A 27,356-nucleotide genomic window follows, 5' to 3' on the forward strand; every position below is an offset into this window, starting at 1 on the left:
GGGCACATTGTGAGTAAAGATGGGATCAAGGTGGATCCCGGGAAGATTGAATCCGTCAGGGATTGGCCGAGACCGAAGACAGTGACAGAGATCAGAAGCTTTTTGGGATTAGCTGGGTACTACCGTAGGTTCGTGGAGGGGTTCTCCAAAATTTCAATGCCCCTAACCGAGCTTACAAAGAAGAATCAGCGATTTATCTGGTCAGATAAATGCGAAGCTAGTTTTCAGGAGCTGAAACAGAGGTTGATTACTGCTCCGGTACTAGCTTTGCCTTCGGACGAGGAGAAGTTCGTGGTCTATTGTGATGCATCCAAACAGGGTTTGGGGTGCGTATTGATGCAAGTCGATCGGGTTATCGCTTATGCCTCCCGTCAGTTAAAGGATTATGAACAGCGATACCCGACTCATGATTTAGAATTGGCCGCAGTGGTTTTTGCACTGAAGATTTGGCGGCATTACTTGTATGGAGAGAAGTGCGAGATCTATACCGACCATAAGAGTCTCAAGTATTTCTTTACTCAGAAAGATTTGAACATGAGACAAAGGCGTTGGTTGGAATTAGTGAAGGACTATGATTGTGAGATCCTCTACCATCCCGGGAAAGCCAATGTAGTGGCCGATGCCCTAAGCAGAAAGGGTCCCGGGCAAGTGGCTAGCATGGTTCAGATCTCACCTCAGCTAGCAGAGGATATGGTCAGGTCCAGCATTGAGTTTGTGGTAGGTCAGCTACACAACTTAACGCTGCAATCTGATCTGTTAGAAAGAATAAAAGTTGCTCAGACGACAGATCCGGAGTTAGTGAAGATCCGGGATGAGGTATTGGCTGGTCAAGCCAAGGACTTTTCAGTGTCAGATAGTGGGATGCTTTTGTATAAAGCCAGGGTTTGTGTCCCGAACAGTGTGGACTTGAGGAACGAGATCTTTGAGGAGGCTCATTCTACCCCATATTCTCTGCATCCCGGCACCACCAAGATGTACCAAGACTTGAAACCGTACTTCTGGTGGAGCGGTATGAAGAAGAATTTGGTAGAATTCGTTTCGAGATGCCTCACATGTCAGCAGATCAAGGCTGAACATCAGAGACCCGACGGGGGTTGTTGCAGCCTCTAACCCTACCAGAATGGAAATGGGAGGATATTACTATGGATTTTGTGGTCGGGTTACCTAGGACCACGGGTATGTATGATTCCATCTGGGTAGTGGTGGACCGATTTACGAAATCTGCTCATTTTCTGCCGGTCAGAACGACGTTTACAGTGGATCAGTTGGCAGAATTATACGTCAGGGAGATAGTGAGACTTCACGGGGTACCGAAGTCTATTGTTTCGGACAGGGATCCGAAATTCACCTCCAAATTTTGGCAGAGTTTGCAACGGGCAATGGGTACGAAGCTAAAATTCAGTACAGCATTCCATCCTCAGACAGATGGTCAGTCCGAAAGGACAATTCAGATATTGGAGGACATGCTGAGAGCCTGTGTTATGGACTTTGAGGGTTCATGGAATAAATACCTACCATTAATAGAGTTTTCGTACAACAACAGTTACCAGAGTACGATAGGGATGGCACCCTATGAACTGTTGTACGGTAGGAAATGTAGATCCCCTATCCACTGGGATGAGACAGGGGAGAGGAAATATCTAGGTCCGGAGTCAGTTCAGCGGACCAATGAGGCAATAGAGAAGATTAAAGCTAGAATGCTTGCCTCCCAGAGCAGACAGAAGAGTTACGCAGATCCGAAACGTCGAGATGTTGAGTTCCGAGTAGGGGACCATGTGTTCTTGCGAGTATCTCCGATGAAGGGGATTAAACGTTTCGGGAAAAGAGGCAAGTTGTGCCCTAGATTTACAGGACCTTTCGAGATTCTCGAGAAGATAGGTCAAGTGGCATATCGGTTAGCATTGCCTCCAGCTTTATCAGCAGTGCACAACGTATTTCATGTCTCAATGTTGAGAAAATACGTTTCAGACCCCTCTCATATAATCAGTTATGAGAGCCTTCAGCTTCAGTCAGATATGTCCTATGAGGAACAGCCAGTGCAGATCCTGGATAGAAAGGATAAAGTCCTTCGGAATAAGACCATAGCGTTGGTCAAGGTTCTCTGGAGAAACAGTAAGGTGGAAGAAGCCACCTGGGAGCTAGAATCAGATATGCGAGCTCAATATCCAGAGTTATTCAGGTAAGATTTCGGGGACGAAATCCTTTTAAGGGGGGGATAGTTGTAAAGCCCGCTTAGTTAATTTGGAAATTAGCAGTTATTTATGTTAATCAGGAAATTATTTATAGCTATTTAAATAACTTATTATGGAATTCAGATATGCATAATTATGTTATCAGCAGTTGTTATATTTCGCATTTCCGGTGTCCGGTATTTTGGAACGCGGCGTTTGGCTCAGTAGAAATCACAACTTAGTATGTTAGTATTTTGGGGACGGGTTTAGACATTGGGAATGTCGGGAATGGCCGGGAATTTAGAATGTCCCAAAAATACCCCTTTAGTATGTTTTGCATGATTTTATGGTGGAGGGGCAAAATGGTCTTTTTGCCCCATTAGTGTTTTGTTTTGTATGATTTATTAATTGGAAAATAAATGATTATTTATGTGATTATTTGGCTGAAGTAAATGTGTTATATTCCCTTTTTCTAAAATTTTAACACTTAGGCAATTTTAAAGGAAATTTCAAAAACTCACACACTCACACAACTCTCTCTCTCTTTCGGCCAAACCTTGAGCAGCAAGGAGGGGATTTTCTCCTTGGATTTTGGCTAGTTGTTCATCATCTCTTAGGGTTCATCTCAAGCTAGGTTAGCTCATCTCCTTCCTTTCTTAAAATTCTTGAGTTTTGATGAAATTATGAGTAAATGCATGTTAATTTTGAATGTGTTGCTGCTGCTTGTGATTGTTGTTATTTTTATGTTCAAATGCTGGATTATTTATGCTTAGTTAGGTTGGAATGCATGCTAGATAGGTTGTGCAAAGTTTGGAAATTTTCTATGCAAAATGTGTGATTTTGAAGATGAATTGTGTAATCTGTTGCTGGGTTATTGTTAATGTTTTTGATTGTTTTCTGGGGTAATATTATGCTAGTTTAAGGTGGATTAAGCTAGTGGATTGCTTGTTTAGTTGGTTGTGCTCAAGCTTGAGTTTGGAACTCAAAGCTTGAGCTTTAATGGTGAATTTTGCATGTGGGATTTCTGGGTAGGTTTGATGCTCTAGAATGGTCATTTGGGACCTATGTAGGAGGTCTGGAAAGTTTGGGACCATTTGGGTTCGAAATGGTCAAGATATGGGAATTTTTGGTTGCTGCCTGCGAGGAACCGGAATTCCGGTTGAGCATCCGAAATTCCGGATGGGGGTTCAGATTTTCCCAGAACCGGAATTCCGGTTGGGCAACCGGACTTCCGGATGGGGGAATTTTCAGAACCCTAGTTTTCCTCGTTTTTGGGTTTTTAGGGGTATTGCCATGCTTTTTATCGATAGGGAAACTTTTAGTTTCGAGTTTTAGTCCCCGGGAAGTGATTTAGCGTGTCACTTATAGCGTTGTGATTTTTATGGTTTAGGAGCCAGTAATCCGCCGTTCAGCTTCAGTTCCAGTCAGGTTGACCGGCACACCTGAAATCGGAATCCAGGTAAGATTAGTATAACAGTATGCATATGTAGTTTACATGTTTAGCGTGCATGTAGGAAGCCTGTTAGTTACATTAGATATGTATTTAGGCTTCGAACCACCCAACCCTGTCACGTCGGTACAAGCTGGAGTATGACCGCAGGCGGAGTATGACCGGTTTGACCGATCAGGCTGACACTTGGTTGGTGGTTCCGTGCTATTGACGTATCCCGTCGGTACAGGCTGGAGTATGACCAGCAGCCGGAGTATGACCGGTTCGACCGATCAGGAGGATATAGTAACACGTCGGTACAGGCTGGAGTATGACCAGCAGCCGGAGTATGACCGGTTCGACCGATCAGGTTGTTACGTGTCAATAGTACCGTCCCCTGAACGTTCAAAACTCAGTACCATGTTGGACATGGCAGTAGTGCTCAGTACCATGTTGGACATGGCAGTAGCGGGACTCAGTATCGTGTTGGACACGGCAGTCAGTTTTATGTATGATATTATTATGCTTTTCTTACTGAGTCTGTCGACTCACAGTTTACGTTGCATGTGTAGGTAAAGGCAAGGCAGTTGCTGATGGACCGTGAGCGAGCTTATGGGGTTGTACATGTCGGGGCGGTTAGGCCTGGAGCGTACGATCCTCGGGACAGCACGGCTGAGATTTTGTAAATGTCGTTAGACGACTTTATTTTGATGTAAAAGTTAAACAGTAAAAACGTTTGTAAATATTTTTATAAATCGGGATCCCGAGACTTTTTATAATATGGTTTATAAGTTTAATTAAAAAGCAAAATTTTAATTAATCACGTTTTTCCATAAACCTCGTTGATTAGCAACGAGCTGCACAGTACGTTTAAAAATCACGTAATACGCCTAAGATAGTTAGGGTGTTACATAAAGTTAAGAAAACCTTACATTGATGCAGCGGAATTAATGTCTCATTCCACTCAGATCTCTAACCCTTGTATCCTTTCTGTAGCAGAGTATAATAAGGATCTGAGCCCGAATGTCCTTCTTCTTTGAGTTTGATCCTTCACAGTCTTCCAATCTATGATTGAGTTACTGCTTGCTGTGTGTGGGCACTCACTCTTTCACTAGGGTCAAAATTTTATGAAGAGAGAAAAGAGAAGAGGGTTTCGGCCAGGTATAGAAAATAGGGAAGGCTCAGTTTTTCTGAAGAGAGAAATTTCTGTCAGATAACTAATGAATGTGTTGTTTTGACTGAGCCATCACTTTCTATTTATAGGCAACTACTAGGTTTAGGTTAAGAATTATTTGGCATTAAAATAATGAAAATATTAATTTGAATTTCCACAAATAGTGGTTGGCCATGGTGTGTTAATGGGCCCCACTTGATTTTGCAGTTTTAACAAATTTTATTTCTATTTTCTCAAAAATACCAATTTTCGAATTCTAACTATTTAAATGCCAAAACTAATTATTTAATAACTAAAATAGATTATTAAATAATATTGTCATTTAATTTAATTATTAATTAGACATATAAAGTCCATTAATAAATAAATAAACCTAGAATCTCTTTTCTTTACAATTTCACCCCTGCTTAGTGAAAATTCACAAATTAGACATAGTCTAACTTTAGAATTATAAGTGACTAATCACGAATCAATTAATGAGTCTTACAAGTAGAATGTTCTCAACTAGAATGGGGACCATGGATCTATATGCTGAGCTTCCAATAAGTGAACCAAATTTACCAAGTAAATTCCTACTTATTAATTCTTCGTTGAATCCACTCTTAGAACTTAGAATTGCACTTTCAGACTTATATAGAGCATATTATATGTTCCACGATATCAATATGCTATCTCATTTAACCATTGTTATAATCTTATTGTGATTTAAAGATCCTTTATATAGATGATCTACATTGAGATGGGATAATTTTACCGTTCTGACCCCTCAATGTATTTTGCCCCTTAAAACACTTAGCTACCTGTAAATGGTCTTTAGTGATCTAATAATTAGTCAGTTAAACAAGAGCTCATCCATTTACTTCTATTTGCTAAGCTCGAAGGGAATCATCACTTGACTTCTATACACTAGTAGAAGCTATAGATTCCATATTTATGTTCATCACTCCCACTAAATCATACTATCATGTTCCCAAAATATACGTATCACCCTGACCCAAAAGTAGGCTTAACTAATAAATCAAAGAACATGAATAGTACTCCTGAGTTGAGCCTAAGCATATCTGGATTTAGATTCTTTTAATCTTAAGATCAACTACTGATATTGACTTGGAAAGATATATAACGGTAAGTTTGTAATATCTTAACTTAGTTGCAATATCGGTCCAGTCCAATGTATACTCCATACATTCGAAACTAGTATACTTTACTAATGTCCTGGAAAGAACATAACACTTACTCCAAGTGTAAGTACACATCATCGCTGATTATCACATTAGTGTAAATCCAAAACACTGATGAAACAGGGACCTATTCTTTTGATTCATATGATCACAATCACATTCCACTGTGTTAACGATACTGTAATTGTGAATAAGCATATGATCTGGATTTAACTGATTTTGTGTGTAAAAGTAATAAACATATTTAAACCATTAGCATGTAAAATTCATGCAAACATAAATCACTTCAAATTTCTTATATTGATAACTAATCAGATTGTAAAGAGTTTTATTTAGGGCATAAAACCCAACAAAGCCTACTTTTGGGTCAGGGTGATACGTACATTTTGGGAACACGATAGTGCAATTGAGTGGGAGCGCTAACATAAACATGGAATTTATAGCTTCTATTTGGCGAATAGTAAGTAAAGGATGATCTCCTTCGAGCTTGACCAAACAAAAATAAATGGTGGAGTACTCATTTCACATAGCTGAAATATCATTTATACGGGGTTAAGTGTTTTAAGGATAAAATACATTGTAGGGTGTAACGGTAATCTAATCCCTTTACAGTGTAGATCATTCATATAGAGGATCATTGATCAAATTAGGATTATAACAATGGATAACTAATGACGTGTCTATATGGTGGAACATATAGAGCGTTCTATATACTGTGAGTGCAATTCTAAGTTCTATGCTTGGATTTAACGAAGAATTAATAAGTCAGTGAGTTTAGGTTATAAATTCTTGATCTGCTTATTGGAAGCTCGGTTATATAGACCCATGGTCCCCCCACTAGTTGAGATAATATTACTTGTAAGACTCATTTAATTGGTTTTAATTAATCAATTATAATTCTCAAATTAGACTATGTCTATTTGTGAATTTTTCACTAAGTAAGGGCGAAATTGTAAAGAAAGAGTTTTTAGGGCATATTTGTTAATTATGATACTTTGTATGGTTCAATTAATAAATATGATAAATGATAATATTATTTAATAAATATTTATATTTATTAAATAGTTAGAATTGGCATTTAAATGGTTGAATTTGAAAATTGGCGTTTTTGAGAAAATGAGATGTAGAAATGATAAAACTGCAAAATTGCAAAAAGTGAGGCCCAAATCCACATAGTCATGGCCGGCCACTTTTATAGGGTTTATCATCTGATATTTTCATTATTTTAATGCCAAATAATTCAAACCTAACCCTAGTGGAATGCTATAAATAGATAGTTAAGGCTTCAGGAAATTTACACTTTTACTTCTGATTTCCTTCAGAGAAAAACCTGAGCCTTCTCTTTCTAAACCCTAGCCGCCACCTTCATACTATTCTTCTTCCTTGAATAATTTCGAACCACTTAGTGTTAGAGTAGTGCCCACACACAGCAAGTGATACCTCAATCATAGTGAGGAAGATCGTGAAGAAAGATATTCAACAAGAAGGAGTTTCAACACTAAAGAAGGAGGGAAAGAGATCCAGGTTCAGATCTTGATAATACTCTGCGACAGAAAGGATACAAGGGTTAGAGATCTGAACGGAAGGAGACATAATATTCTGCTGCACCCAATGTAAGGTTTCTCATACTTTATATGTGTTTATTTTATAATCGTTTTAGAAGTTCATATTTAGGATCTTAATCAACATACTTGTGAGTAGATCTAAGATCCTGGTAAAATAATTTCCAACAATATAGACCCATGGTCCCCCCACTAGTTGAGACAATATTACTTGTAAGACTCATTTAATTGGTTTTGATTAATCAATTATAATTCTCAAATTAGACTATATCTATTTGTGAATTTTTCACTAAGTAAGGGCGAAATTGTAAAGAAAGAGTTTTTAGGGCATATTTGTTAATTAAGATACTTTGTATGGTTCAATTAATAAATATGATAAATGACAATATTATTTAATAATTATTTATAGTTATTAAATAGTTAGAATTGACATTTAAATGGTTGAATTTGAAAATTGGCGTTTTTGAGAAAATGAGATGCAAAAATGATAAAATTGCAAAATTGTAAAAGTGAGGCCCAAATCCATAATGCCATGGCCGGCCACTTTTATAGGGATTATAATATGATATTTTCATTATTTTAATGCCAAATAATTCAAGCCTAACCCTATGTGGTATGCTATAAATAGATAGTGAAGGCTTCAAGAAATATACACTTCACATCTGGTTTCCTTCAGAGAAAAACCTGAGCCTTCTCTCTCTATACCTAGCCGCCACCTTCACCTCCTTCTTCTCTCTTGTAAATTTTGAACCTCTTAGTGATAGAGTAGTGCCCAAACACAACAAGTGATACCTCAATCATAGTGAGGAAGATCGTGAAGAAAGACATTCAACAAGAAGGAGATTCAGCACTAAGGAAAGGAGAGGAAGAGATCCAGGTTCAGATCATGATAATACTCTGTGACAGAAAGGATACAAGGATTAGAGATCTGAACGGAAGGAGACATATTATTCCGCTGCACCCAATGTAAGGTTTCTCATACTTTATATGTGTTTAATTTATAATCGTTTTAGAAGTTCATATTTAGGGTGTTAATCAACATACTTGTGAGTAGATCTAAGATCCTAGTAAAATAATTTCCAACAACTGGCCTAAGAGCCATGGTAATTGATTTCCTTGCAAGAAATTTGGACTTAAAACGATTTGTTTGTGTTTTGGATGGTATCATGTTGTTTTGTGTGTTGTATGATGATTGATTGATGTTTGTGAATTTTCGTGAAAAATAATTGAAAATCTGTTTATGGAATTATTTTTATTAGATAGTTTGGGGAAAATTAAGCAATTTAATTTTTTACAGAACTCAATTTCTATTTAATTTGAATTAGTTATGATTTTTTGAAGTTTCGAAAAATATCGGGATGGTGTCACTGCCACACGCGCGCGCATGAGGGGTTTCCCTTAGACAGCACGCGCACAAACACGAATTCGTGTCTGAAACTAAGGCCTGCGCACGCAGAGAGGCTGCTAGCAGCCTCCTGCGCCGTGGTTTCTCGGTCAAGCCAGCTCGTGCACGCCCATGGACAGTATGCAATGCATACTGTCCGTACAGCTCGCAATTTTTTTTTCTTCGATTGTTCATACTATTTCATGGAATTAACTTCCGATTTTTTGTGTAGTTTTGTATTTTGATTCTTACTTTTCAATTTTCAAATCTAATATCAGAAATAAAATAATTTGAATTTTTTAAATTTAATTTTAGATATTAGTGTAATTTGAATTTGAAAACAAGTAAAAATCTATTTTTTTGCTTGATTTTATATCTTATTTTTAAATTTGATTATTTTATCTTATTTTTTAAATTTAAAGGTGAGATATTAAATATTTTTTAAATTAAATTTTTTTAAATTATTTGACATTATTTAAATTTAAAATAAGATTACTATAATCATGTAATTTTAAATAGAAGTAAGATATTTTGCTAACTTTTAAATTTTGTTATTTTTTATTTAAATTAAATTATAAAATCTGAAAAATATTTATTTTTTTTATTTTATATTTAATTTATAAAATAACTTTAAAAAATTTAAAAGGTGGTTAGCAATTATTTTTGAAATGATATTTAGGTTAGTTGAAACCTATTTTTTCAAAAATTATAGGTTTAATTTTAATTTTTTTTATTATTTTATTTTAATAAAACCAAAATATTTTTTTATTTAATTATTTTCGAATATTATTATTTAAAATTAAATAATTCCTACATCCAACTATCCAATTCATCTTGTTGCAGGAGTATGTGTTTTAGCTTGTTTGTAAGTTTTATAAAACCTATTATTGCTTGATCTAAATTTCCATGGTTAACTTGTTGACGGATCCAATGATCTGATTTTAACCCATGTTTCAATTGTCAATAGGTCAAGTACATGATTTGTAACAGGTAAATTTTACAATCTTCTTTCATCTGTGTATGACCTAGCAACATGATAGGATCCATCCAAATATGTGCCTATGTGAGCCTATATGTTTAATTTTGTTATAGATGCATATAGGTTGTTGTTGCTAAATAAAATATCATAGTTTTGGATAGATTTAATTTAGGCCCATTTAGTTTTTGGGCCTATTCAATTAATAACAGTTGTTCATTTTAAGGTTAAATTCCTCTCTTTTGGGCCTTGTGTGAGAGTTGGGGGCCATAGAAGTGGGTATGACATACTGAACCCAGCTCTCCCTCACATGAACTACCCCAATTGTGAAGGCACATTTGCCTGATTTGGATAACTGTACTAGGTTAATTAAATTAGTTTAACCTAATAAAATTGATTAGAACCATAATTAATTTCATTTATTTTGAAATTAATTTAAGAAAAACATAGTTTAATGAATTATATTCTAAGCTAAACTATATGTATTTTCTTGTATTTAATTAAATATAGAATTATAACCAACTAGATTCTTTCTGAAGCTTAATTAAAATTTTTTCATTAAATATTTCTATTTAAATTGAAAATTAGTTATCTCTAACTAATCAATTTAAATCTGAATATCTTTTGAATTTCATATTTCAAATTAAGTTGAGAAATTTTAGGAATTGGTTATTAAGATTCTTTAGATATTTTTTAAGTTGATATTTTTTTAAATATTAACTTAAAATGGAATATTTTCAAATTAAGTGGTTACAACTTAATTTTACATTTAATTAAATCTCAATTGAAAAATATTTAAGTTGATTTTTTTTAGATTCTTCTAAAACAACTTAAACAAGATATTTTTAAATTTGTTCCATTATTTTCGAATTTAAATAATAATTGAAATTTAATTAAAGTTGTTTTTTTTATTTAAACTAACTTTAATTTGTAATTTTTCATTATTAAAATATGGAACAGATGATTAAATAAAATACATACTTTTTAAATAATGAGCTTTAATCAAAAGATATTCGATCTCCATTGTTGGTCTTACAATAGTTAAATTTTTTTTTAATATAACCTCGAGACGCTAGACTTCGTCCCCCTTATGGATGGTTATTCGATGAAAACTTTTAACACCGTAAGATGTCATTTGATAAGTGTTTTGTGAGTTTTCGTCTCTATTAGACTCTTCCCTGCAGTGACTACTTAGAGATAAACTCATAAAACATGAAACAATGGTGGAAGCTCATAAAGTGAGAATAACCTTGACTCTCGCCTACCGGGACAATGTTGGATTCTCATTTTGATCGAATAAAAGGTTGCTAAAATGGTTTTATTTTAGATGAGCTGACTACTCTATTCAAATAATGTTATCTTTGACTCTCGCCTACCGGGACACTGTATTTCATTATGTTGGAAACCTTGGAAAATAAACTATGTTAGATTAAGTATTTTTATAACATATGTGATTATTTGTTATTTTCTGAACTTGTGTATGAATTTGAACCAAAATCTTACTTCTGTTTTATTGATGTATTGTAGTGCCAATAACCCTCATCCCAATCCACTCCTAGTTAATATCTTAGCAAATGAACATGAAGATATGAATAATACTCCTGGTCAGAGTAATACTTCAAATGTGCTCATGATGAACATGAAATTCCAGAAAGCAGGTAAGCTGGGAATTGTTCACTCTGAAGAGCAAATAGTTCATAACTCCATAAATCCTACTATTTCAAGCTTAGTTGAGAAGATAAGAGAAAGTGATTCCACTTCCTCAAGTTATACTTCACAACAAAATGAACCAGCAAGAACAACAATTCACAAACGAATAAGCAGTGATGCTTTAGTCTTCGAATCATGTGTTTTAGAGAATGATAAATCCATTTGGATTCTTGATTCTGGGTCTACAAACCATGTAAGTTGTTCATTGCAATTGCTTGAAAATGGAATTATTTGCAATCCAGAGAGTTGAAACTTAAGGTTGGTAATGGCGAAATGGTTTCGGTTAGAGCTAGAGGAAAAGCCAAACTCAAGTTTCAAAGCAGAATTTTGGAATTAGACAATGTCTTATACATTCCAAATTTCAGTAGAAACTTGGTTTCTGTTTCTTGCTTACAATTGCAAAAATACAAATTAGATTTTTTGAGTTCTGGTTCTACCATTTCTCGAAATGACATTCATATTTGTGTTGCATCCATGGAACAGGGGCTTTATGTTCTTAGACCAGAAACACCATTTGCCCTACATAACGAACTTTTTAAAGTAGCTAAACCTAGAAACCACAAAAAGCAAAAGATCGATGATGATAATGAAACATATCTATGGCATTTACGTTTAGGTCACATAGGCTATGACAGACTAAATAGGCTAACCAAAGACGGTCCATTGAAAAATGTCGTCTTAGGTGAATTACCTGTTTGCGAGTCTTGCCTAGAAGGAAAGATGACTAAACGTTCTTTCTCTGCAAAGGGAGAGCGTGCCAAACAACCCCTAGGGTTAGTGCATTCAGATATTTGCGGACCTTTGAATGTAAAAGCCCGAGGTGGTTATGAGTACTTTGTCACTTTCATTGACAATTACTCTAGATATGGACATATTTACCTTATGCATAAGAAATCTGAAACGTTTGAAAAGTTTCAGGAATTTCAAGCATTGGCTCAAAACCAATTGGGTAAAACGTTAAAGATCTTGCGAACTGATAGGGGTGGAGAATATATGGATATGCAGTTCAAAGATCATTTGATCGAACTAGGCATTGAATCCCAATTAACCGCCCCTAGCACTCCACAGCAAAATGGAGTTGCAGAAAGACGGAATCGCACGCTTTTGGAAATGGTTAGGTCCATGCTTAGTTATTCAACTCTACCTACGTCCTTCTGGGGATATGCAATTCAGATGGCAACCGACATTCTAAATGTTGTTCCATCTAAATCAATCCCTAAGACACCTTTAGAACTATGGAATGGTCGTACACCTAGCTTACGCCATTATAGAATCTGGGGGTGCCCTGCTCATGTCTTAAGAAAGAAAGATGGCAAACTTGAAAAGCGAACTGAAGTTTGCATGTTTGTCGGGAATTCTAAAGAGACTAGGGGTGGACTATTTTATAGTCGCAAGGATGATAGAGTGTTTGTTTACACAAATGCCACTTTCCTTGAAGATTACTATATTAAGAATTTCAAACCACAAAGTAAAGTAGTGTTGGAGGAAATGCTTTCAGATATAACTCCTTCCAATGTTCCGTCCTCTTCCACTCAAGAAGAGGATAATCCCACTCCCTCAGTCGAACCAACTGAGAAAACTACTACCAAAGTTCCTGTTCAGAAGATCACCGCTCCTCGTCGTAGTGGGAGGGTTTTCACAAAACCAGCTCGTTATGGCTTGGATGGTGAAATCAATATGGTCGTTGGTGACGGTATTGATGACGACCCATTAACCTATAAACAGGCAATGGCTAGTCCGCAACGGAAACGATGGTCAGCCGGCATGGATTCAGAAATGGATTCCATGAAAAAGAACAAAGTCTGGGAATATGTAGACGCACCTGATGACTATCATCCAATCGGATGTAAGTGGGTTTACAAGAAGAAAAGAGGCGCTGGAGGCGAAGTCGAAACTTTTAAAGCTAGACTTGTAGCCAAGGGTTATACTCAAAGAGAAGGTGTGGACTATGAGGAAACTTTTAGTCCTGTTGCCATGCTCAAATCCATCTGAATTCTTCTCTCCATAACTGCTGCTTTCGATTATGAAATCTGGAAAATTGATGTCAAGACTGCCTTCCTTAATGGGGTACTTCAAGAAACCATCTATATGCAGCAACCAGAAGGCTATGTTCTTCCAGGGCAGGAAAAGAAAGTTTGCAAATTAAATAAGTCTATCTATGGACTTAAGCAAGCTTCTCGCTCATGGAACAAAAGGTTTGATGAAATCATCAAGACCTACGGCTTTCTTCAGAATGAAGATGAACCTTGTGTTTACCAACTCAAGGAAGACCAAGTAGTAGTATTCCTGGTCCTTTATGTTGATGACATTTTGATTATTGGAAACAATATCAAGAAAATGACTAACATCAAGGAATGGCTTAACACTAAATTCGATATGAAAGATTTGGGTGAGGCAGCCTATGTTCTTGGCATTCAGATTATCAGAAACCGGAAGAACAGATCTCTTGCTCTCTCTCAAACAACCTATATTGATAAAGTTTTAGAGAGATTCTCCATGAACAACACCAATGGGGCGAACATGCCTTCTAGATATGGTATTCATCTATCTAAGGAACAGTCTCCTACTGATCCTCAAGAGATAGAGGACATGGCAAAAATTCCTTAGCTTCTGCAGTTGGAAGTCTAATGTATGCAATGTTATGCACTAGACCTGACATCTGCTATGCAGTTGGAATCGTGAGGTATCAGTCAAATCCAGGACAGGAACATTGGAATGCAGTTAAGTATATTCTGAAATACTTAAAGAGTACAAGGAATCTTATATTAGTCTATAAGGGTGGTGCTTTGAATCCCATAGGCTATACTGATTCAGATTTCCAGGCATGTCTTGAAGACAGGAAATCTACATCTGGGATGGTGTTTACTCTTGGTGGTGGAGCAGTGGTTTGGAGAAGTGCTAAACAAACCGCAATATCGGACTCGACGATGGAAGCAGAATACATAGCTGCAGCAGAAGCTGCTAAAGAGCTTGTCTGGCTAAGAAAGTTCTTCACCAGTATCAGTGTCGTGCCTGGAATGGAAAAGCCTCTGGTCCTACTTTGTGATAATAATGGAGCAATAGCCAATAGTAAGGAACCTCGAAGCCACAAGAGAAGCAAACACATAGAAAGGAAGTATCACATCATCAGAGAATATGTGGCTAGAGGGGATGAACTGGTTGAGAAAGTGGACACAAAAGACAACTTAGCTGATCCATTCACTAAAGTCTTGGCAGTAACTGCATTTGAAAAGCACTGTCAGAATTTAGGATTAATTGATATGTACTAATTAGTTTTATATTAGTGCAAGTGGGAGTTTGTTAGGTTTTATGCCCTAAATAAAACTCAATTCCAATGTAATCTATTTTATTCAACATCAATAAAGAAACAGAAGTATTTTTCATTCATTTGAGTATGTTTTGGTTCATGTTATCAATTGCTTGTCTATTTGATTTATAAATTCATCTGAAACCCTTTTCACATACTTGATCCTGTTTATTGTGTTGTCAACACATTGGAAAGTAAACATGACTATGTGAACAAAGATTCCTAGATTTATCAGACACAAGGTTTTACTGATATGATAATCTACAACAGAGTTTACTTGCATTTGGAGAAATGCTATGTTCTTTCCAGAGCATTGGTTAAAGTAAAGCTTAGGTTGGGTGCATGGAGTATGCATCGGAAAGGACCGATATTGAAATTTGAACTAGATTTAATTAAACTTACCGTAATATCTATTCAAGTCAATATCGCCTAGTTGATCCTAGATCAAATGATCTTAATCCTGATATGGCATTATGGACATACTCCATGCATAGATCCTAGGATCAACTAGGCGATATTGACTTGAATAGATATTTCGGTAAGTTTAAAAAATCTAAGTCAAGGTTCAATATCGGTCCCTTCCGATGCATACTCCATGCATCCAACCTGAGCTTTACTTTAAGCAATGCTCTGGAAAGAACATAGCATTTCTCCAAATGCAAGTAAACTCTGTGGTAGATTATCATATTAGTAAAACCCTGTGTCTGATAAATCTAGGAAACTTTATTCACATAGTCATGTTTACTTTCCAAAGTGTTGACAGCACAATAAACAGGATCAAGTATGTGAAAAGGGTTTCAGATGAATTTATAAATCAAATAGACAAGCATTTGATAAGATGAACCAAAATATACACAAATGAATGAAAAATACTTCTGTTTCTTTATTGATGTTGAATAAATTGGATTACATTGAAATGGAGTTTTATTTAGGGCATAAAACCCAACACATGTATAATACTTTTGAGATCGAACCTAACCATGTCAAGATTAAGATCATTTGATATAGGATCAACTAGGTGATATTGAATTGAATAGATATTACGGTAAATTTATCATATCTAATCAAAGTTCAATATCGGTCCCTTCCAATGTATACTCCATACATCTGATACTGGTAAACTTTGTCAATTCCCTGGAAAGGACATAACACTTATCCAAGGTGTAAGTATACATATTGCTGATTATCATGCCAGTCTAAATCCAGTGAACTGACAAATCAAGGAATTAAACTTTTGAACATATAATCATGATTATATTCCACTGTGCTGACAACACTATAATCATGAATAAATACATATATTCTGGACCTAATAGAATTTATACATTAAATATAAACATGAAATAAATCATGTGAACCATGCAACATAAAATGTGATTTCTGATCTTTATTAATTAGTAAATCTGATTATATTGAAATGGGTTTTATTTAGGGCACAAAACCCAACAAAGATCTCAACGATGTGTCCTGTGTGCTCATCTCAAGTTGAATCCACAAGCCACGTCTTCACTTCTTGTCTAATTGCCCTTGCTTGCTGGCGTAGACTCAGGATTAATTTTGTTTTTGACCCTGGTGGAAGTTTTTGCAGCTGGTTGGAGTTAATTTTCCAAACACTTTCGGAGGAAAATGTGTGTAGTGTTGCAATGGTTTGTTGGTCTATATGGAAGGCAAGAAATAAAACAGTTTGGAAGAAGAAAAGCACATATATTATGGAAGTAATTGCATTTGCAAGAACAACTCTCGATCAATGGAAAAAAGCTTAAGATAAATTCATTCTTAATTCCCTGTGTCTCGAATACAAGGGTGATGGAGCTGAGCTATGGACCAAACCTGAAGAAAACTCAATCAAGATAAATGTTGATGCAGCGACTTTTGAACAAGAGAACAAATATGGCTCTGGTATTGTTGCTCGTAATCACCTTGGCAACCTTATAACTGCTCTCTGGCTGTTATGGAGGTAACTTTGCAGCTGAATTCATTGAAGTCATGGCAATCAAAGAGGCACTCAGTTGGGTAAAAGGCCAACACTGGGAACGGGTAATAATTGAGACAGACAGCTTGATATCAGTGCAAGCTATACGCAGTCAGCAAAAATGTTCTCAACTTTTGGCTTGATTGTTGCGGATTGCAAAGTTCTACTCTGTACATTACATAATGTTCAGTTACTGTTTATCAAACGATTAGCGAATCGGGTGGCACATTACGTTGCTAGGAACGCCCGTTTCAATACTGGTTGTAACATTTATGTTTTTCATGTTTCAAAAGACTTAAAAAATCTTATGTATTCAGAATGCTAATTATTTCAATGAAGTTGATATTTCATTTAAAAAATATATAAAATTATATACTTTAATTTAATAAATAATATAAAAAATTGCTCATCACTTATAATAGAATTAGTTAGACAAATTAAAATACCCAATACTTAAATTTTACTAAATGTCCTCTACAACGTTTTATTTTACCAAGTTGTCAATCCTAATTTTATTTATTTATTTCAGCAGGTTAAACCTGATGGTTTCACGTACTTTTCTGTTAAGGTTGCGATATTTCCTTGTGTTGTGTTCCTTTGTAACTTGGTGTTGTTGCCCAAATGATTTTTAATTGCGGTGATTAAAAAAGAAAAACCCCATATCCTATTAAGAAAACTAGAAGAGAGAGAGAGAGAGAGTTACACAAGGACGAACTAAATGTGGCCAATTTTTAAGCGGTGCACGCAGGATGCTTATTGGGTTGGCCACATTCTTAGTCCTTGTAAGAAACTTGGATTTTGGTTGGAAGACAAGAACCCATAAACCCATCCTCCAAAATACCTTCTTCTTTGCCACCCAAACAAAGCCTTACAACCCCACCAACACCACCACCACCACCACCGCTACCACTACCACTATCACTACCACAATCCTTTCCTTTCCCACTAAATCTAACTGTTTTCAAAGCTGTTTGAAAAACATCCACAACCCATTTCTCAAACAAACAATTAGTAAAACAACCAGACCCATAACAAACCTCTTCTAACACTCTCTCTTCTACACTAAACCTACTCTTCCTCACCATTACCACATTTTCCTTCCCACAAATCTCGCTGAAGCTCTCTTCCATCTTCCACTGGAAAAGCTCCTTCATCTCTCGATCTCTGGCTGGGCTTCGATTGAAGACGAACACATTCTCCATGGATTCCATGAATCCCATCGGGTTTCTGATCAACTCGGTACTTGCCGCCATTTCTCGAGTCAAATCGCTTCCGCCCTCGTCCTCATCTGCCTTGACGTTCAGGTCCAGATCAGTGTTGAAGCTTGATTGCCTCGAAAGTTGATTCTCTTTCTTTTCAGTTCGTTGATTCTTTGTGACAATCTCCTTGTTCGGGAGGTCCCATTCGATGGCTTTTCGTTTGCGATGATCGAATTCGAGCGTGTTAAAACAGGTTTCTCCTGACAATGTCGTTTCTGTGACATTCAATGTCATCTGGATTACTGATGAACCCTTGCCTTCATTTTCATGAACTGTTGATGTGTCTCTTTTACTAAGAATGAAAATTGCATGAATGAATTTTGCTTCACTAAATTTTCCAGTCTCGAAACCTTCTGCTAGGAATTTCATCAACTGGGAATCTGCCGAATCGATATCTTCCACAAACACCACGAGTTTCTTGTGAGTTTTAATGGCCATGGAAAGGACTAATTGATCGGATTCCGGGTTCATCACATTCCCATTCGTTTGGTCATTGTTCAAGTGGAGAAGCAAATCAGAAGAACCAAGAACCAATTCTGCAACGGCCCGAGCCAATCTTTTCTTTCCAATGGAGTCATTCCCCGGAAACAACAACCAACAAGTCTCCGGCTCCTTGGTCGATTCTGAAACCATCATTGCTTCTACTACCGAAGGAATGATTTCTGATTGCCAAGGCACATTCTCTTTCAGTATTTTACACATTTCAGTTCTCTCCCAACTACTTCTTTCCATTTTCCGGTCTCCCACTTTGCCAGAATCAGATAAGGTGGAAATGCCAAGAGCAAGGGTGATTTTAACCTCTTTACCTTGGCTACCACATCTCAGTGAATCCAAGCTTGGTTCAACTTCTTGATGACTGTTATGTTTTCGCTGCTTTTCGGTTTCTTCATCACCACCAAAATTGAACTCAATTGTACAAGAATGTTGTCGCCTGAAACGCCCTACTGCTAAACCAGGGCTGTGCTCTGAAGCCGGTGGATCGGCAAAGGAGATTGAGTTTGAGTCTTGGAAGATGTTGTTCTGGGGTGGCCACCAAGGGTAGGATGAAGTATAAGAGTAAGAGTCATGATAACTGTTACTCTTATTTCCAAATAAGCTAATTTGATTATTATTGTTGTAATTACTTTGCACTGTGGAGCTTAAACATTGAATTTGATTATTATTCTTTCCTTGGTGTAGACTGTGGCATAATCTGCTCCATTTTCTCCTCAACTCGACCAATTCATCCTGAAAAGTGGTCAAAATGAATGTACATATATATAAGTTTTTTCAGACTAAAAAAGTGATAATAAAAAGAAAAAGTAATTTTATGTTTTCGCAATTATTAAATACATAGTACCTTTTGAGGGAATGGGGTCCCACATTGTGGTTGCAGCCAAGCAGGCAATTTCTGGTGGCCTGATTTGAGCAACTGAGCTTCTTTTTCACAATGTGAAGCACATTCGGGGCAGCAATTGAGTTTGTGGTCTTGTAATATTGGCTTGGTTTCTGGGCTCCGAGAGAACATTATCCTTGAGCCATGGACACTGCCCACCATAATAATTTTCAATAGAAAGGTCAGTTCAATTATGTGGTGGTGGGAAATATATGATTTTAACTTTACCATTAAGACATGTTGTAATAAAGTAAATGAGCATATCGACACGCCAGAGATATTGTCTACTACATGTTATACAATATTTCATATTGTTTTTTAACTTTCAACCTTGAACTTTGAACTTTGAAGAATGTTATGGCAGGAAAATAATTGAATTCAAAAGCTATTTTGTCGTTAAGCATGCATGCTTTCAATATCCCTAAAAAGCTGATGTCTTTTTCGGCACGAAGGACATGCATTTCTACACAACATTATTATACATTCAGACATGTAAATCCGTATATTATTACAGTTGAAAAGAATAATAATAATAATTATAATAAAGATTTGAAATTACGATCCCAGCTCCTTCGATCTTCAACAAAAACATGCTGTTTATCATACATATTATATTGTATTTATATGTAGATAAGGCTGTATACCTGCAGAGCTTTTCTAAGTAATTATAAAGCTCTCAAGTATGATAATTACTTGATTTGTACCATATCTAGATTCCTCTAAGCAAGAATATTGGAATATAAAAAATAATCATTTCATAAGCACATAAATGAAAGAACGACAACTAATAATGGTTCGTTATTTTAATTTATTTTTCCCTCTCTTAGAATTTGAAATTGGTCTGTCGGTGAAGTGAAAGCATATAAAGCTAGCGAAGAATAAAAACCATAAAAGAAAGTGTCTTCGTTCGTATTTGTCTCTCACCAAACCGCATACTTTTTTTCTCAGCGGTTCTGGCCTCTGGGGTTAATTTCAGAGACCACGTATTGTACTCTCACCACAGCAGAAAATTAATCACACACAAAAATAAATAAATGAACACACACACATAATAATATTATTATTATTTAAAATAAAATAAAATATCACGAAAACAAGAACAAAGAGAGAAAAAAAACCTGGTAGGAGCAGCTGCATGTATACTCAAACCGAGTCCTCCAGATGGAACATTAACAGCTTGAAGAGCCCATTGAGTCTCAAGCGGAGTTTCTCTCATTTGACACTTCATGTACGTCTGAATACTCGCCGTAGCCACTATCCACACCTTCGGCTTGGACAGAAATAAGCTTGAAATCTCTGAAACTATATGATCAGCTGGATTATAAATACTACTGGACACTAATCCTCCTCGACCGTCTGATCTCTGATGATGATCATGATCATGGTCCTCAACAATCGTCCACTTTAAGTCTCCAGTATATATAATAACTCCTTCTCCTCCGGACACAAGACACTCCACTTTTCTCTTCAGCTCCAAAAGCTTCCTCTCCACGTCTTCTCTTTTCATGAACTTGAAAGAAATCGGGGAGAATTGAAACTTAACGAAATGGGTTCTCCTAAGCTCCTCTGGAACCTCACCTCTCTCTAACCTTCCCATCAATTCGCAAACTAGTCCTTCCGTTACAGACACTGAGTCACCAACTATCACCGTGTTCTTTCTTTTCTTCCTCAAGAGGACATCAAACACAACCATGATATCCTCCTTAAACTTGGTATAATTTCTTCCCTCTTCGCTGCCTTTCGGTTGTGAAAACAGAAGCGGGTTTTGGTCAGAAGAGTAAGGCAACAAATGATTATGCCAGAAATTTGGTAGCAAAAAGCTAGATGAAGAACTGAGGAAAACGGAGGTGTTAATGGAAGTTGAAGAGTCTTCCTCCAGATTGTTCTTGACTGCTGTACTAGAGAAGCCGGCTTCTCTCATAACCCGGCTAACGCTGGGATCATCCAAGATGGAGATGATGAGCTGTTCAAGCTCAACTTTGATTGTTAAGAGTGGTTGAGCTTGCTGATGGTGTTGCTGCTGTTCGATGGAGCCACGTCTCTGGTGAGCTTGAGCTCGTTTGAGAGCGGCTATGAGGGCGTTGGAGAGAGAGGGCTGGTGGTGAGAATGGAGGAGAGGACCTCCTGTGGTAGGAAGTCGGTTAAGTGCCACGTTGAAGCAAAGCTCAAGAGCTCTGCATTGAAGAGGCTGCTGCTGCTGCTGATGATGGTGATAGTTATGAATATTGGTTTGACTGTTATGATGATGAGATTTGAGACAAGCCCTCCTCAAGAGACTAGCTCTAGAGGTGAGCAAAGTGGCAGCCACATGAAGAGGAGTGACCTGAGCATGGCCTCTCCTCTTGGCTAACCCCAGAGAGTGCTTCAATACTGAAGCAGCCTCCGCTGTTAGTGTCTGTTGTAGTGCACAAACTCCTGAGCGCATCACTCGGCCAAAACCCACCCCCTAACCCCCACCCACTAACTTTCTTGTCAAACAAACAAGTACCCACTTAATAAACTTGGCTTCTATTTCTTACTTTCCTTTATTATTATTTTCTCCTCTCCCCCCCCTTTGTTGTGAAACTTCACACTAGTTCTTTTCACAAACCTTTGTTTTTCCCTTTCTTTCTTTCCCAACACCACACAAACTATCCTAGTTTTCTAACCCTCTGTAGGTATATTTTTCAGAATAATAAACGCTTGGTTTTTTGGTACCTCTTCCCCTCTTGTGCAAGTTTTTAGGCTCTCACAACAACAGTAGTATAGTACCTGAAATGGAAGTAGCAGATAGTGAAGTTTTAGAAAGAAGAGTTTTTCAGAGCTTGATTTGAGCTTTTACTAGAAAACCCAGGCTAGACCACGCCACCACCTTCTTTATACTTCCTCTTCATAAAAGAATAAAGAAAAAAAAAAAGCTTAATTTTATATTTATCGGGGAGTGTGTTTCTCTTTTTTATTCTCCTTTCTTTTGTTATTATTTTTGCTCTCTCTCTATATATATAGTTTACAGTTAAAACCTGAAACATATTTTTTTTATCACCCTAGCTATATATATTTTGTCTTATGATTAGAAATGTAGTTTGGGTAGATAATTAGTATACAATAATAATAAAGAATAAATCATAAATAACGCTTTCTTAGGTATATTATATTGTTATTAGTAGAATTATATGGTTTTATATAATTTAATATAATAGTTTTAAGGAAATATTACTATGAGAGTATTGTTATGGGTGGTACCAAACACCACTATAACACGATATTTTATAATTGATTAGCGGTTTTTTATAATTTTTATTTAATTAAAATAAATGAATTTTGGTATTAAATTATACCAATAAACAATAGTGATACTACACTTTACAAGGGTACTACATATTATGGGTATCCTTTGGTATGTCTCTATCGCTTACTAATTATAAGACGCTACTTATAAAAGGTGTTGGACACCACTAAAAATAATATCTTACTATTAATTATTAATATTTTCTAAAAAATATTTCATTAAATTATATAAAATTTCATACTTAATTATACTAATAATAATATCACTATTATTTTGTGAAAAGCACCTCATGCTTTTTAACATTTATCTTCTTTTTAATAATTATACTTATATGTATATGTATATACAAATATATAACTTGTTGGGAGTTGTAAAATATTAGAAAAAGAGAAAAATTTAATAAGCATGATGCACCAATCAAATAATTTTACTTTGATATTATGATCAAAAGCTGCAAAAGAAGATATCAATCTATTCTACTTTTGTGTTTCAATAGATCTATGTTAAAGTAATTAATAATAGCAATACTATATTATTGTTGTTTTTTCCCTACTGCAAACTGAATATGCATGTGAGATAACATGAGGAATAAAATTAAAACCATTATCAGTAGTGTTTTGTGAGTTATTTTAAATAATACAAATAGGAAATAATTTTTTTACTTTTTACTTTTTATTTTTATACTTTAAAATAATTTTATTTTATTTTTACAAAAATCTATATAACAATCAATAGAACAACTTAAATTATAACCGAAATTCATATAACAACCCACATATAATGAAATAACTACCAGAACAACTCAAACCGTAAATTAAAAAATAATATATAAGGTAATTTATTTTTATTCTTTTTATCTAAATGATTAAATGAAGTCCCACAAATACACACAAAAAAAAATTATAAATAATTTGTAAGCTTTTTTTTTAAAAAAAAAAATTATATCCTTAAAATTAAGATATTTTAAAATGAACTATCTCGTACATAGAAATTAATAATGTGCTCTAGTAGTTATTTTATGTGAATTGTTATATTAATTTTAATTACAATTTAAATTGCTCCCATGGTTACTATTTGTATTTTTATGTGGATTTCGTAACAATATATTTAAAAAAATATTATTTTAAAGTATAAAAATAAAAAAATTTCATATTTTATATTGCATTCATTATCACCAGTTTCAATATTTAAGAGAATTTTTAATTAATTTTGTCTCAAAAAGATATAATTATTTGTTGCATATATACTTTTTTTTATACTGTAGTAAGTAATTGTATTTGAACTTGTTTTTAACATTATTAACTATTTAACTTTTATAATTTTTTATTGTTAGTTCTAAATAAATACAACATATATCATTATTAAAGCAATTAAATTGTTTTAGATACCAAAATAAATAAATGGTATGGAGAAACACTAATTTTAATTATGTTCTATAAACTTACCCCATATTTTTAATGAGTTCTGAGTTGTTCTGCTGCTTAAGGTTAGGTTTCCTTCTTTTTTTTCTCATCATGCTTTGAATGGACAAACAAAGGCAGCAGAAATTCAAAAAAAGTAGTAAAGAGAAAAGGTGGAAAGAAGGCAGAGTGTGATGAGAGATAAAAAGGGTCACTGTTACTTACTTCAAATTTTATTTATATTTATTTTCCCAATTCTCCTTTTTCGTGATTATCATTTTTGTTCTTTATATATTAATAAAATTCCTTCAGTGTTGGCTTATTCTCAAGTAAGGAAGAGATGTAAAAAGCACACACACTATCTCTCTTTCTCTCTCTCTCTCTTCACGCCAATCCTCGTAGAGAGACAGCATTTTATTCCCCAAGTACCCAAAAAGCAACCCTCTGTCTGCTATCCTACATTGCATTATTGGCTCTTTTTCAGCTCTTCTCACTCTAAACTGCTATCACCTTTTGTCCATGAATATATCTCTTTCAACAACCCATTAAAAAAAACAAAATAAAACTGAAATCTTAACTCTACTAAAGGATAATTTGAGTTCACATTTAGATGGACTAGACATATTTATCTTATACAAAAAGGCTTTTCATCTAGTTTGAAACAATATCGACTAATAGGGGTGTTCATCAAACCGCCCAAACCGCTCAAATCGTCCGCACCGCACCACACCGCAAAAAAAATACGGTTTGAAATTCTTTGCGGTGCGGTCGCGGTTTGAATTTTTTCTAAACCGCACGGTGCGGTGCGGTTTGCGGTTTTAAATTGTTAATATGCGGTTCAAACCGCACATTATAAAAATACTAATTTTTATATTTATTTAGGTCCAATATGTGAATGTTCAACTCAAAGTCCACTAATTATCGTATTGTTGACACTTATTTTTTTTTTCATATTTATATTCAAGCCTTATGGTATTTTGACAAGTTTTGCTCAAAGTTTGTTGTATTTGTGATAGTTTAATTATTTAGTGATAGTCCAAACCGCATAAACCACAAAAACCGCACTGCACTGCACTATTTTTTACGGTGCGGTTTTTGCGGGTTTTTAGTTTCGCGGTGCGGGTGCAGTTTGGGAATTTGGAAAAACCGCACATGCGGGTTGGTTTGAAAACATGGTCAAAAACCGCACCACCTGCACCGCGAACAACCCTATCGACCAATTGAGTTGGCATAAAATAATTATTAAAAATTACCCAAAATATGGGAAAAATTTTAAGAGTTTATTTTTTTTATGGCATTAATAAATAAAGCTAAGTGGTTATGGGTTTTTTTGTTTTTTTACATTTATATGGATTTTTTTATGCCATATTTTTGTAAAAAAAAAAGTAGAAATCCCATATTTGTAAAACAACAATAAGTTTTGCCAGAAAAGTCGTCGGCACCAGAAAAGTCGCGGGAAAAGTCACCGAAAAAATCACGGCCGCCGGAAAAGTCACCAGAAAGTCAACGGAAAAGTCAATGCCGCCGGAAAAGTCAACGTCGCTGGAAAAGTCACCAAAGTAAACGTCTCATATATAACTAAAAATATAACCGGTTATATGAATAAAAACTAATAACTCAAACCGGTTATAATTGAAATATAACCGGTTCTGTAACATAATAAATAAATATAAATAACATAAAATAACTCAAACCAGTTATAATTAAAATAGAATCGGTTCTATAACAGTGTTATAATGAATAAAAACAAATAACACGAAAGAACTCAAACTAGTTATAACTAAAATAGAACTGGTTATATAACATAATGAATACAAACAAGTAACACGCAATAACTCAAACCGCGATTACAATTAAAAACAAAGAAGAAATCAGTTCTTAAAACGCTGAAATATAAATTAAAGACAAAACTAGTTTCACAATAAAATACTTCATAACACATAATACCTCATAAAACTGGTTATAATTTTTTTTTTTTTTAAAAAAAAAGTGGGGATCAAATGTTTCGGATATAATAAAATAGAACCGGTTCTGTAACATAATGAATAAAAATAAATAACACACAATAACTCAAACCGGTTATAATTAAAATATAACCGGTTTTTTTATATTATATTTTTAGTTATTGTGTGTTATAATTTGTGTTATTTATTTTGTTACGGAGTTGGCTCTTTTCATATTTATGCTTCAGTATTTTTTCAAATTGATCCTCACCTTTTAAAAGAAATTATAATCGGTTTTATGAGGTATTATGTGTTACGATGTAGAACTAGTTTTGTTTTTAATTTATGTTTCAGTATTTTATGAACTGATTTTCCCTTTATTTTTTTTAATTGTAATTGGTTTAAATTATTGTGTGTTACTTGTTTGTATTCATTATGTTATATAACCGGTTCTATTTTTAGTTATAATCGGTTTTGAGTTATTTCGTGTTATTGATTTTTATTCATTATAACACTAATATAGAACCAGTTCTATTTTAATTATAATTGGTTTAAGATATTTTGTGTTACTTGTTTTTATTCATTATGTTACAGAACCGGTTATATTTTAATTATAATCGGTTTGAGTTATTTTGTGTTAGTTATTTTTATTAATTTCTTATAGAACCGGTTCTATTTTTATTATATCCGAGACATTTGATCCCTACTTTTTTAAAAAAAAAAAAAATTATAACTGGTTTTATGAGATATTATGTGTTATGAAGTATTTTATGATGAAACTAGTTTTGTCTTTAATTTATATTTCATTGTTTTAGGAACGGATTTCTTCTTTATTTTTAATTGTAATCGGTTTGAGTTATTGCGTATTACTTGTTTGTATTCATTATTTTATATAACCAGTTCTATTTTAGTTATAACAAGTTTGAGTTCTTTCGTGTTATTTGTTTTTTTCATTATAACACTGTTATAGAACTAGTTTTATTTTAATTATAACTGGTTTGAGTTATTTTATGTTATTTATATGTATTTATTATGTTACAGAACCGGTTATATTTCAATTATAACCGGTTTGAGTTATTAGTTTTTATTCATATAACCAGTTATATTTTTAGTTATTGTGTGTTATTATTTGTATTATTTATTTTTTTATGGAGTTGGTTCTTTTCATATGTATGCCTCATTATTTTTTCAAATTGATCCTCACCTTTTAAAAAACATTATAATCAGTTTTATGAGGTATTATGT

The 27,356-nt window shown here is 34.7% G+C and overlaps 2 protein-coding genes across 2 annotated transcripts; one reads left to right on the forward strand and one right to left on the reverse strand.

Moving 5' to 3' along the window:
- The first annotated feature begins 1,583 nt into the window (after positions 1-1,583).
- LOC133036529 (uncharacterized) lies at positions 1,584-4,379 on the forward strand. Its single transcript, XM_061113063.1, has 2 exons — positions 1,584-2,179; positions 4,173-4,379. Exons 1-2 carry the CDS (start codon positions 1,698-1,700, stop codon positions 4,174-4,176), a joined length of 486 nt encoding a protein of 161 aa, XP_060969046.1. The 5' UTR covers positions 1,584-1,697; the 3' UTR covers positions 4,177-4,379.
- Positions 4,380-17,510: 13,131 nt separating this feature from the next.
- On the reverse strand, positions 17,511-22,548 carry LOC115714360 (protein SMAX1-LIKE 5). Its single transcript, XM_030643036.2, has 3 exons — positions 20,619-22,548; positions 19,465-19,651; positions 17,511-19,352 (listed from the first exon to the last, which is right to left on the reverse strand). The coding sequence occupies exons 1-3, from the start codon at positions 21,923-21,925 to the stop codon at positions 17,640-17,642; spliced, it is 3,207 nt and encodes a 1,068-aa protein (XP_030498896.2). The 5' UTR covers positions 21,926-22,548; the 3' UTR covers positions 17,511-17,639.
- Positions 22,549-27,356: the final 4,808 nt, after the last annotated feature.

Source organism: Cannabis sativa, chromosome 4, assembly GCF_029168945.1.
Source record: "Cannabis sativa cultivar Pink pepper isolate KNU-18-1 chromosome 4, ASM2916894v1, whole genome shotgun sequence".
Taxonomy (NCBI): domain Eukaryota; kingdom Viridiplantae; phylum Streptophyta; class Magnoliopsida; order Rosales; family Cannabaceae; genus Cannabis; species Cannabis sativa.

Excerpts from the sequence above, each read along its gene's own strand:
- LOC133036529 (XM_061113063.1), top strand. The coding sequence starts at position 1,698 with ATGCTTGCCTCCCAGAGCAGACAGAAGAGTTACGCAGATCCGAAACGT.
- LOC115714360 (XM_030643036.2), bottom strand. The coding sequence starts at position 21,925 with ATGCGCTCAGGAGTTTGTGCACTACAACAGACACTAACAGCGGAGGCT. Across the intron at positions 19,652-20,618 it reads CATGCAGCTGCTCCTACCAG|TGTCCATGGCTCAAGGATAA; the intron begins GTTTTTTTTCTC and ends TATGGTGGGCAG. Across the intron at positions 19,353-19,464 it reads GGACCCCATTCCCTCAAAAG|GATGAATTGGTCGAGTTGAG; the intron begins GTACTATGTATT and ends ACCACTTTTCAG.